Here is a 12,851-nt window from a genome sequence, read left to right as displayed (position 1 = left end):
GTTGTCGGTTTCAGGAGTTTATTCACTCTCTAAATAAATAAATGTTTATGTCTCAGCTCTGTAGGCAGCGCTCTCTGGTGACGTGGTTGATTACGTCACTGTAGATCATCTGTCAATCATCGTATAAAGCCCGCCCTGACGATCTGATTGGTCCGTACAGCTTCTGTACGAGCATAGTTTCTCCCCAACGGAGCGATGCCAGACCGAACTTCCCGAACAACAAATGTTGTGGGCGGGGCTAAGTTCGTCTGGCACCCAGGCTAGAGATGAGTGGTATTCAGCTGCAACATGCACCTTCACCACCAGATGTCACTAAATCCTAGACCAAATCATGTAGCTTAACTTCTAAACAGATGAATCATGAGCCTGCTTTTACATTATGAAGCAAAGACATTTTACACTATGAAAAACATCTTAACTTCACTGACTTAGCTAAACAAGATCCAGACTTTCAAAAGCGAGAGAAACAAAAATAGTAGTTTATTAAATGTTAAGGCTGAGAACCCATTTCCAACAATTACACCTCCAGGAAATTAGTTTTAAATACGCAAGTCACCGATATGTACAACACACATTATTACACAATCTGATCACAAAGGGTAAATCTCACCGTTCAATAAAAGACAAACAAAATCAGACAAAGACACTGATACCTCTCGCCTTAAAACCCCACACACAAATCGGTAGGTTACTTCTGCGTAAAGGCCCTGAGGTCACACCTTAACTAAGTGATTCACTGTTACTGTAACAAATAAAATCTGTGACTATTCAGTAACACATGACCTTTGTTTGCCAAAACAATGGATGATGGATTTGTACTCTTTCTGCTCATTAATGTGCTTGTTTTTAGTTAACACTTCTAATTTCTATACTATGTTAGTAACTTTAAATTAATAAACTTGTACCATGTCTCTCATATAAATCAGAGCATTATTCTATGACATAGAAATAAAAAGATAAAGTTGTTTCTAACAACACAAGCATGAATTAAAAACGTGTCATTTCAGTTTGACAGCTTCTTCATTTGCACCCAGAGGAGCTTTTTGTCTCACTTCATCTAAACCAATTAACTGATCGAGACAGAAGTAAGAAAGACCTTCATCCCCGTCACCTTCGTTTATCACAAGCCGATCCAATACAACATTATACACATTAAAAAAGTTCTGTGTTCATCCGTAGTGGAACATGTAACACACTCATATTTGAAGGCAGCCAGTGTAGAAGTAGTGAGAATATTACAAGTTTGATTTGTAAGGTGTAGAAAGACTGGTTACCCTGTAAGGCACTGCATGCTGTTGTGATGACAACAACACGTATACATATATTATGTGTAACCATCAATTACTGATGCTACATTCTCATGTCAAATATACATTTAAAATATCCAAACCTTATGTGCCGTGTTTATTTTTGATGCCTCAGTAACTCACTTCAACAGGATCAGTTTGGGGAAAAAACTACTAATGATTAGTCTGATTTGTTATATGGATTCCAGGAGTAACATTGAGATGAGCTGCTGCCGAAAAAAATTGTAAAACCCACTCTGCCTCCTTTTTAAGATTTCTTTTCAACTTCATATAAAATTTGGGGACTTCTTCTTCTCCCTGAATAAACTGAACTTTGATAGCATGACGTTTGAACATGAAATGCACTGATGAGGGTGGTAGAGACTTCAGTAACACTACATGCATGTGCAAAACCTCTCACTTCTCCTCTCTATTATCCACAGTGTCTTTAAAAGTTTGTACGTGGAGAAAGTGGACACCCTCATTAGCATTTTCATTAAATAATAAAAACCCCTATCACATTAACCCACTGAGGAATGCTGGGACATGGCTAGTCCGGTACATTAGTCAGATAAAAGACTACCCAGAGGCAAAGGCTCCCTGTGCAGCAGAGGTGGCAGCACCGGCTGCAGCCGCCTGGACATTTCTGTTGGTCAGGACTCCGTGGGAGAACTCCTGCTGAGCCTTGGTGAAGCTGGCTCCTGTCCGTCTGTACTTAGAGTGGACCTGGGCGTGATGAGAAACAAGGATTAGGGCAATGACAGGTTTATAATTCACATCAGACATTAACTCATTTCCAACTAATAATAATAACAATGATAATAATAAAAATAAAAAACAGGGGGCCAGTGCTCTGTAGAAGCAGCGGCTGAGAATCAGAAAACGCAAGTGACGTCAATCACGACAACACCGTGTTCACGAAAATGAGCAAGTGCACATAATGGCAACAGCAAATTACTCTCCAGTTTGTTGTTTGGCATTCTGACTCTAGGTTCACTAAAATTTGGATTAACAGGTAAACAGCTCTTTGTGCAGCTGCCTCAGGGTTCTGCAGAATGAGCCTTGTTGAAAACTGAAACCAGCAAATCCACAGGCCAAACAAGCAGGTTTAGAACAGGCACTGCACTCGTGTTAGTGAAATTTGTGAAGTTTGTTAGCTCACACTATCTAAAAAGGAACATGTCACTTCTGCAGAGTCACGTTCTTTGTTCCCCTAAGGATTCACATTGCAAGTTATTTTACTTTGGAGCGGTTTTAAAAGTTTTTCCTATTTTCTATTAAACATATTTCATTCACAATTTCATTAGTTTTATCAAAAGCAAAACATTTCTAGGATTGTGTAGGCTCTGCTGACGTGCTGCATACTTCTCTCTGAATCCAAGTTGTGGTCCAGGTTGTCCGTAGGTGGGCAGAGCGTTACAATACAAGACTGAAGGACTCAAGTCTCAATACACTGACCACAAAGTGTCCTACATGGAGAAATGTTTCCATCTCCCTTGTATCTGAGTCTCCATCAACTGCACAGTGCCAAGCTTCGGTTGATTCTTTCCAGATGAATCATTTTCAGGCTCAGCGTTCTGACCTGCTTTCAGTATTTCTGAACCTTTAGATCCATTAAGCAGATTCTAAAATCATCGTATTCCCTCTTCTCTTTGCTCAGACTTGTTTTTTGGGGGGGCTCTACCATTTTTAGTTTCTCTTGTTATGTTTGTCTCTTTGATCTGCTCGCAGCCTCACTGAGCTAAAATAAATACTATGAAGACACAGTGTAAATACACTTATATTAACAAGTGCACGTTGTACCAGGTCTGACTTTCTATTTCTGGCAGGCTTAACCAACACTTTTGTTTAGACAGCAATTTTCTTAAAATTAGTGTCATGTAACATAGCACTGCACAATAACACAAATTTTAAAATTACATTTTGATTAATAACAAAAAAACATTTCAATATATACATATAGATCTCAGGTGCAAAAAAGTCTGTGTTTAAACTTAAGAAATAAAATATGAAACTATTATCTTAATATACTTTTTGGCCAACTCAGAAACCTAGGGCGTAATAATTGGGTAATATTTAACTTATAATCCGATAATCTGCAGAGCACAGGCTTGATATTAGGTCTTTGTAAAGAGAAGTTGTAAAACCTTTACATGAACTTACCATTTTCAGTAAGATGATACCCAGGACAGAGTTTACAGTGAAGAAACCAGCGACCACCATCATAACCACGGCCACAGCCAAATTGGAGCGGACCATGCTGATTGCTGTGATCCATCCACTGCCAACAACAGAGACACACACAGTACACAAAAAAAATAACCACACGTTAGATCACAAATTATCTACAGAGTGTATTTTAGACATTTAAGAAATAGTATGAACGTCATTGAATCAAATAGAAAATACACAGCATCTTAACCTGCCGCATTGACAAATGGAAAAGCATGAAGTTTGAAAAAGTACATGATGGAATAAAGAAAAGCCTGGTTTATTATATAATATAGAAAAGAAACCCACAGAGAAAAGGTCCACACACTTACAAAGCAGCAACCCAGACAAGTTAGGGCAGCAGGAATCTGTCAAAGAGATGCAAGAGAGGAGACACAGGGCAAGAACACACACACACAAACACATACAGTAGATGAGAATCAAGACACATGCACACCCACATGTAGAATGAATACACCCAAAGTAGAATACACATACTCCTTCTTCTCTTATCTATGAACTACCTCATGCATTTAACACCGCACCTTCAGACTTTGACCCACATACAGGTGATTAATATTCAGTTATAGGCGTCTCCACTGACCTGTTTCCCCACTTGGGGATCCCCACGGTTTGGATGACGTAAACCGCCACTTGGAAGAAGAACACGAAAAAGAAGAAGAAGAAGCTGAAGGAGCTGTCAGACCTAGAGACGGAAACAAACAGACAGAACAAAGGACATGTTGTTAATGTTATTCAGTATTTCAGAGGTTTATTTGATTGTTAGTCCATTAGATATTGCTCTTAATGGCAATCCAAAATTAAAGAGGTGTACATATGAGTAAATAAAATAGTGAGCATTTCTTTGCAGCAGATCAATAGTCTGTAGAACCCTAAAAGAAACTTTATTTTGCAGATACTACTCTTATTTTTAAGTCTTTTGAATCTTGTGCAGATTTTAATGTCGTTTTTCCACAGACAATTTTCACCTCGACCAAAAATACACATTTTGGAGAAAACAACACTGAACTGTGAGGAAGAGAATTGTGATAGTATTGATATTAGTAGCATCTAATGTTTTATAATTGTTTTATACTTCTGCTAACTCTTTGTCAGAATTGGACTATGAGGGTTCTTAGTTAAAAAGACACCGCTCAAAATTTCATCTGCTTGTAGAACTATTTCTACATTTCAACTATTTCTGTTGCAACAATGAAAGCATTACATCCAGTCCTGTCTTGATCTAAAATGAAAAACACTTAATCGTCGGGGTAGTGTTGTACCTGAAGGCTCTGTAGACCGGCCTGTACCAGCAGACGAAGGACACCGGGGTGAAGAGGAGGAACCAGAGGATGGACAGACCGAAGTCCACCCCGTTCCCAGGGTCTACAGTGAAGTAAGCCAGGCAGGCCAGCACGTTGAGGAAGAGAGTGGCGCTGTGGACTGTGGACACACACAGGGAATCAATCAGCTGGACTAAAAATAGTTTTAGAAGAATTCAAAGCTATGAGGGACGTTTTTTTTAAATAATTCTTTAACCAATAATGTGTGATCGACATTAATGTTGTGTAGAATGTTTGAAAGTGTTCGGCACTGGAAGAAGAGGAGACGGGAATATACTAGATCCAGGTCCAACGAAAAGATGCATTTTATGAAAAGCCTCAAATCCTCAAATATTAAAAATGACAACTATAACTTTCATGGCATTCAGTTAAATTTCAAGACCATGTGAAGTAAAAGGTCAAGTAGAAAAACAAACAAACCTGAATATCATTTCAAAATCCTTGTCCGAACTGGACCACACAGTCATATACACTAAAAACTAGTGTGTGGTAATCCTGGTCAATCTCAAACTCAAAAGCATTAAAGCATAAAGTGTTGACAAATGCATCTGAAGATATTTCATTTGCAGTTTAAAAATTAATTGGGTTACAAACAAAAGTATGTTAACAAGAATTGTATTGTTTTGTAAATCGTACCATTCAACTAAGTACTACTTGCATACAGAAACCGATCCACTTTGTTATGTGAGGAATAATGAGGAAACCCAGCTTGTCGGGGTACGTACACATCCAGAGGTAGTACATCCTCTTGCAGATCCTGTGGTACTCCTCAGGGATATCCTCATCAAAGTCCTGATAGAAGCAGGGCTTCACCGGGGAGAAGCTGGGCAGAGGCGGCCAGTTGTTCTCTTTAGCTGATAAAGATTTCACAGTGTGGTTATTATGAGTGGTTCTTACAGTTCATACATGCAACATATTTCACACACCACTACTTAGAGCAGCTGGAGCCACTTACTGCCAGTGTTGGTTCGGCCTGCCGTCCTGTTCTGTAGCTCATTCTCCTTCCGCTCCAGCTCAGCCGCCTTCTTCTCCAGCTCCTCCTGCTGTTTGACCAGGCTCACCTGGGCAGCAGCGGTCACAGCTGCCTGGTGAGAGATGGAAGAGATGGGCTCTTAAAACCGAGGTTTCCTTCTAGTAGCACTGCAGGGGGACATTCATGGACTGTACAACAGCTACATCAAATTCCGCTGTCCAACTAGCCAAACTTTATCCTTGGTTTATGCTGATCAATACCAGACAAGATCTTGTACCAAAAACACTGACAAGTTAATGTTTGTACAATAAATTCTGTCAAATATACATATTTTATTTTATTTTAACAGAGACAGACAAAGGAGCCGGTAATGTAGAGATGACGCAATTACAAGGCGACCAAAATGAAACATCCTGTTCTTTTGAATAACATGTAGGAGTTCTCTGCGTTGTTGGAAACATTCAGGATAATCAAAGTACAACAGTCAACAAAGTATGTTACATATTAATCTTGAAGTGTATTATGATTGAGATTATTAATAATGTCCTGATGTACTCTATCGTTTTTAACATTCAACGCAACAGTCAGCTCCCAGACAGATAGAACGGCTGAAATGGGATTTCACACCAGCTAATTTAATTCCCTCTATTTGTCAATGTGTGCGTTTGCGTGTGTGTGTGTCTGTGTGTGTGTGAGAGAGTGAGACTCACTTGTGCGCTGGGCTCCACTGAGGTCTCTAGTATGGCAGGTTGAGTGGAGCCAGAAGAGATGGGGATGGTCGTGCCAGTGTGATTTCCCTGTGAATCAATTGAAGCAATACTTCTTACTATATATTATCACTCCCTGATGGAACCCCTGTGTATCCACTGTGGGGTTTCTGAATGGGGCTACAAGGCACCATGGTTGATAAGAGACAAGAGGATCCATTGTCCACATGTTTGTTTGAAGTGACTGCTGATATTTTTGGTTGGAAAGTCTCTCACATGACTACAAACAGATGGAAAAATGACAAAACAACCACAACCAGTCGTGAAACAACCCCAGAGAGACACAAAATGACCACACACACATTATTCTTCATCATTTTATATCTCGTACATTTTTGGGGGCCTTGCTCCTTTTTTAGGAGGGAGGTGGGTAATTAAATGCCAGCGATTAGAGACCAATATAAACTGTCATGTTCGCATCAGTAGTTAGGTTAAAAACAGAGGAGCTGACCATTTCAGTGGTAGAGAAGGGGTTGAACTCCCCGGTGATTTCAGCGGCCCCGCTGGTGGCTTGTGTGACTGAGGCATCCTGTAAAAAAAAGGAAGAGAGATGAAATACAACTTGTTGAATATAATGAAGAGCTGAGACGTCACGACTACTCATGGTTTCTTTATTTTCCAAAAAACTACTTGAAACTACCATGAAAACTTGGTGAAAGGATGCGGATTAGGAAGGAACCCATTCAATTTCAAATCCAGAAATTTCTATACACTTCCTCAAACATTGCAAGACACCATGTTTTGCAACAGTTCTTGATTCAGGCAACTGATATTTATGACATTTGGTGTAGATGCAAATATAAATCTGGATCCAGTGAATTTGAATGTGGTTAGCAGCCTAGAGGAGAATATTCCAGGAAGACACACCTGAGTGCTGCCTTGTCTCAAACCATATAAACTAGTAATAAACTCACATATACACCATCATCACCTGGATCTTTGTTAACGAAATAAGGTTCCAGGTCGTTTTCCAGGAGTTCTTCCTGCTAATTCAGAACTTTGAGTGATGCAGGGTTCAGGATTAAGTGTTTCAATCAGAGGGGGTGTCTACATCCACCACTGCTAATGTACAATAACTTAAATCACTTATACTATCTGAATTGTGACAGTCGCCCTAAACATGTGCATCAAACTTGTTGACAATGAAGATTATTTCCGGGATATTTGCTTATTTTAGTAAAATGTTCAGGTTGTTTCCATGACTTGAAAATTAGATGTAGAAGAATTAATGATTATAAAAACAAATTCAGGAAAATTAAGTGTATTTCCAGAATAAACTGTGTAATTGTATTATTTATAAAGGCTATTTAGATGACTGGAATAATACAAGTAGTTAATTTAAATGCAATAAAATATTAAGAATATAATTCAAGATTATATCCCGGATACATCGTGCCAACTATTTTTTTTTTCAGGTTGTTTTCATAACTGGAAGATAAGACGTAGTAAAGTAAATGAAAAATAATTAAAACAATTCAGGAAATTCAAGATTATATCCAGATTATATCGATGTATGATCAACTTCCAGGTTGTCTCCATGACAGCACAAGTAAAAACCAATACAACTAAACTGAATCCAGGACAAAGAAGATTATTTCCAGTTTATCTTGTTATTTCAAATCAGATTTTCAGGTTGTGTCCATGACTTGAAAATTAGATGTAGAAGAATTAATGATTATAAAAACAAATTCAGGAAAATTAAGTGTATTTCCAGAATAAACTGCGTAATTTTATTATTTCTAAAGGCTATTTAGATGACTGGAATAATACAAGTAGTTAATGTAAATGCAATAAAATATTAAGAATAGAATTCAAGATTATGCCCCGGATACATCGTGCCAACTATTTTTTTTTAGGTTGTTTTCACAACTGGAAGATTAGAAGTAGTAAAGTAATTAACAAAGAATCAAAACAATTCAGGAAATTCAAGATTATATCCAGATTATATCGATGTATGATCAACTTCCAGGTTGTCTCCATGACAGTAACAGTACAACAAGTAAAGTCCAATACAACTAAACTGAATCCAGGACAAAGAAGATTATTTCCAGTTTATCTTGTTATTTGAAATCAGGGTTTTCAGGTTGTGTCCCTGACTGGAGAAGAACTCAAACCCTCTGTGTTAAAAGCCAATGGAGGCGCTGAGGAGTCGCAGCCTGATGGAGCCTCCTCTCACCTGAGCAGGTGAGTTACCAGCTTCAACACTGACTGAGCACAGACATTCTTCAGACCTACAGACACAGATCAACGTGTCATGTTTCCCCAATAGAAACGATCCTGGAGCCAGGAAACACCGAGGCCGAACCCTGGACCCGATAAACCGGTTTTCAGCTGTTTCTTCACCGACACAAGCGGGCCCTCCGGAGGAAAGACGAGCCGGAGGAGGAAGAGTCTCTCACCTGGAAGGGGTTCACGTCCACCGGGTCCGCGAAGGGGTTGCTGTCGAATCCCGACATGGTGGAGCAGCGTGAGGGAGGTCAACAAACCCAGAGGGACAGACAGACAGTGAGACAGACGGTGAGACAGACGGTGAGACAGCTCCTGAGTGACCGCGCGTCTCCTCCTCCTCGCTCCTGATGCCGCGCTGCGCCGTATAGCCTCTGCGCATGCGCCGCGGGGACAAGGTGGGTCCGCGTCACTGGGGGTTGTCCCTAGTTGTCTCTACTCAATTAGCCCGGTTCTACTTTTTAATACGTCACGTCCGCTGGGCTCCAACGCGCGTTACCATGTGGAGGAAGTTTATATACACTTTACTGAAGTTAAAGTACTATTACCTCACTGTAAAAATACTCCTGTTACTAACAACTTCCTGCTTTTAAGTGGTGTTTAATGTCACTATGTAAGTATCGAAGGCAAAAATACTCATTACTATCATATATAAATATATATTATGTTATATTTTATATACTATATATACTGTACTATTCTTATATACTGTCTAACAATACCATTACCATCATATCATCAGTACTATTACCATCATCTTGCCACTGCACCTTATCTACCTATTTTATTGTATTTTATCTTGTGCTTCTGTTTTTTTATTCTTTCTACCTCAATATTTTTAATTGTATTGTATTGTATTGTATTGTATTTTATTGTATTCAAATATACCGGCTGCTATGACAACTTAATTTCCCTTCGGGGATGAATAAAGTACTCTATCTATCTATCTATCTATATGATACACTGTAGTTAATACTTGTATATTGTTTTTATATTTCCTAAATTAAATTGCATACTTTATTCTTATTACTTACTGACTGTTTGTTATGCAATGTTAGCTTTGCATTAATTGACCATTTTACAACAATTTTCTATTATAGTCATGTGGCCTCTCATTTTGAACAATTTGATCAAAAGCTTTGACTGATTTTAGTTTTGATAATTTTTTTTAATTTAATTTAATAACATTCATTCATGCAATAAGCTGTTCACTTTTCTTTTTAATCCACTAATTGTAAATCTTAAAGACCAATGAATTACATTAATTACCCAGAATACAAAGTGACAGCTCAACAGTACTTTGGTTATCATTGGAAAGCATTATTGGAACATGATGTGACCCCCCGCCCCTCCCCTCTTCTGTCTGGACTTTAAAAGATTCTTTCTTCCTTCTTTCTCGTCATTGAACGCCCTCCCCTTCCAGTAAATTATCTGTAACAAGAGGAAAAAGCTCTGTTCTTCTGTCCCACTGTGGTTTATCTGTATATCTGTAGTATGTCATACAGACAGTATTTTATGTGTTAATTATGTTAGGTCTTTGTGTTGCTTCATTAATGTAAAAAGATAATTTTCTACAATTTTTGAAGCTGGAACGACATTTTGACATGAACATATCTAGTTTTTTAAAGAAATTGTCAATTTTATCATTCATCATTAATTACAAATATTTAAAATGTTTCCACTTTCAACTAATCGTTTCAGCTGTAATTTAAGCTCCTGCTGGTACTGTGGTGAAATACAACAGCAATGAGTTTAACCTAGTACATCATATTTTATAAGCATTTTCAACATATTTGTATATAACATTTTACCATAGTAACAGGCAGGTAAGTAGTAAGTACAAAGTTTCATCTGAATGTGGTGGCATAAGCACTGAAAGAAAATACTACAGTCAAGAAAAAACGTATTATGTGTACTTGATTACACTAAGTAAATAAGTGTCTTATACGCAGTTATACCACAGCTGTTTTAAATTCTATACTGAGGTTCTTGCAAGCTGCTTTGAGCAGTTAAGTATGTTAATATGTTATTATTGACCTGACCTATTCAGGTTTTGTGTTTCTTTACCAAATTGTTTAGTTGATAACTTCTAACACATGTATTTGTTTAAAATGCTGCTTATGTCCTGTTGTCATATAGTTTTTAAACTCTGTTCTTAGGACAGAGTCATCATTGATGTTTTTAATAACGTGAGCTTATCCTCTACTGCGGCGTCATGTCTGCTGTGCAAATCATCTATTTTTTCCCATTGTATGCTACTGTTGAACATGTTAACGACTTTGACACAGGCTTAAAAAATGTATGAGAATGGAAAAATACATTTAAACAACACAAACACGGAGATACTCATGAATAATGACAGAAGACGTCGTGATTTTATGTTCTTTCTTGGTTGCTATTGAGCAAACACTTCAGAGACAGGAGGTGGGGAGGGTAACAATGGGTTTCAAGAATAGAATAACATTTGTCCGCTATACTGTACACATATGAACTGTACTGTACATTACAATTGTTGTATGGCTGTTAAGCAGTGAATGCATGGATTTTAATACGCATCCAACATTCTGTACAGAGCTGGGATCCCCTGGGCTGGAACAACACCAGCTGACTTGGTCCCTTTGATGGCGGTATCTCCCTCGTAAAGGGGAAATAAGCAGCACAAACTTTTAACACATGAAGTGGTTTTCTCAGTACACACGGTCACGCATGAGCGCTCGGCACATGCACCCACACACACACATACATACGCACACATATACACAAATCATCCACTGCCCAATTCTGTACTTCTCCGTCCAATGTACTCAAATAAAAAAAAAAAAAAGATAAATATTTCAACTACCCAGCAGAGGCTGGTGTTCCGGCTTTGTACAGTATTTATACCTGTATAATATAAGCTATAAAGACTTTCTGTGACATTAAAACATATTAAATAAGGGGGGAAAATGAAGTTGTAATAACAGAGCAACCACTGCTTAAACTCATTGTTATGAACTGTAAACTTGTAAAGCAGCTAAAAATGGGGAGCTTTAAGTTCACTGGAACGTCTGTGACGCCTGGTCTCTTCTTCTTTTTCTTCTTCTTCTTCTTCTTCTGCTGCTGCTGTCGTACACGGCTCCGGCTTTCCTGCTCCGTCACATTCCCTGATGCTGAGTGGTCTTCCGCATTTTCCAACATTCCCTTTTCTCCGTCTTCCTTCTTGGCGCCGAGTAAAAAGCTGCCAAGGCACTGTGAGAGCATGGCTGGCAGTATAGTGTACAGAAGAGGAGCCCCACTCCGGTCCCTCTGCCAAAACGCCTCTCCCCCCTTCGGGAGCTGGAAGAACTAGAAATGGCACTTGGGGACAACTTCTTTGCAGACTTCAATAAAGAAAGGCGAAGCAAGAGCGCTTGGAGAAGTGGAGATTAGTTGCCACTATACGTCATCTCCCATTCAGAACATATACGCCTGGGAGCTGGATAGGGAGTGCTTTGGCATCCCAGTGTCCTTTATACCATGAATTCATTACTGCCATACAACACCAGCTGCTGTGGTATGTCTGGAGGGTCCCTGCTGTGGCCACCGCTGTCTCTCGAGTGTCGTGAGGTCGAATTCTTGGCCCCTTTAAGTTTCTGTTTGCCCTTCTCTGGATTGAAGGTGCCTCGGCTGGTGAACTGGGGCCTTTCGTCATGAGGGCCTTCGTGGTCTCCTGACGGGCTCCTGTCCAATCTGTCGGACCGCGAGGCATGGGATGCATTCAGGGACTGGGCTTGGGCCTGGGGAGGACTTGTGGGGGACTTGGAGTGGAAACGAAAGCGCCGGGCTGGGGTGGTGGTGACGGAGGAGGAGGAGGACGAAGGTTGGAAGTGTGATGAGGACGAGTAGGAGGAAACACTGGAGCAGGAGTCCACGGAGTCCAGGGAGTCAGGCTGCCGGTGCAGAACCCGACGTCGGGGGCTCCTCCCGTCAGACCTCCGAGGCCACGGAGAAGTCAACGCCGGACCTCTCTCTGCAATGAAGGGCAGGGATGGGTCAAGTTTTTCTTCTGCGTAACAGAATTTGCTAA

General features: G+C 39.6%; 2 protein-coding genes across 2 annotated transcripts in view; both read right to left on the bottom strand.

The window, feature by feature from the left end:
* Window positions 1–1,865: 1,865 nt before the first annotated feature.
* scamp2l (secretory carrier membrane protein 2, like) lies at window positions 1,866–9,036 on the bottom strand. Its single transcript, XM_061068587.1, has 9 exons — window positions 8,980–9,036; window positions 7,032–7,109; window positions 6,524–6,610; window positions 5,796–5,925; window positions 5,566–5,694; window positions 4,781–4,940; window positions 4,102–4,203; window positions 3,450–3,567; window positions 1,866–2,012 (listed from the first exon to the last, which is right to left on the bottom strand). The coding sequence occupies exons 1-9, from the start codon at window positions 9,034–9,036 to the stop codon at window positions 1,866–1,868; spliced, it is 1,008 nt and encodes a 335-aa protein (XP_060924570.1).
* A 2,141-nt stretch (window positions 9,037–11,177) lies between these two features.
* Window positions 11,178–12,851, bottom strand: part of myo9aa (myosin IXAa) — a 103,546-nt gene continuing 101,872 nt past the window's right edge. The window contains exon 42 of the mRNA XM_061068690.1: window positions 11,178–12,794. Coding sequence (XP_060924673.1) covers window positions 12,295–12,794 — 500 coding nt within the window. The 3' untranslated portion in view covers window positions 11,178–12,294. The remainder of the gene's footprint in view (window positions 12,795–12,851) is intronic.

The sequence above is a fragment of the Limanda limanda genome, chromosome 3 (genome assembly GCF_963576545.1).
Source record: "Limanda limanda chromosome 3, fLimLim1.1, whole genome shotgun sequence".
Taxonomy (NCBI): domain Eukaryota; kingdom Metazoa; phylum Chordata; class Actinopteri; order Pleuronectiformes; family Pleuronectidae; genus Limanda; species Limanda limanda.
This window is presented reverse-complemented; position numbering and strand designations above follow the sequence as displayed.

Excerpts from the sequence above, each read along its gene's own strand:
- scamp2l (XM_061068587.1), bottom strand. The coding sequence starts at position 9,036 with ATGTCGGGATTCGACAGCAACCCCTTCGCGGACCCGGTGGACGTGAAC. Across the intron at positions 5,926-6,523 it reads CAGTGGAGCCCAGCGCACAA|GCAGCTGTGACCGCTGCTGC; the intron begins GTGAGTCTCACT and ends ATCTCTCACCAG. Across the intron at positions 4,941-5,565 it reads GATGTACTACCTCTGGATGT|TCCACAGCGCCACTCTCTTC; the intron begins GTACGTACCCCG and ends GTGTGTCCACAG.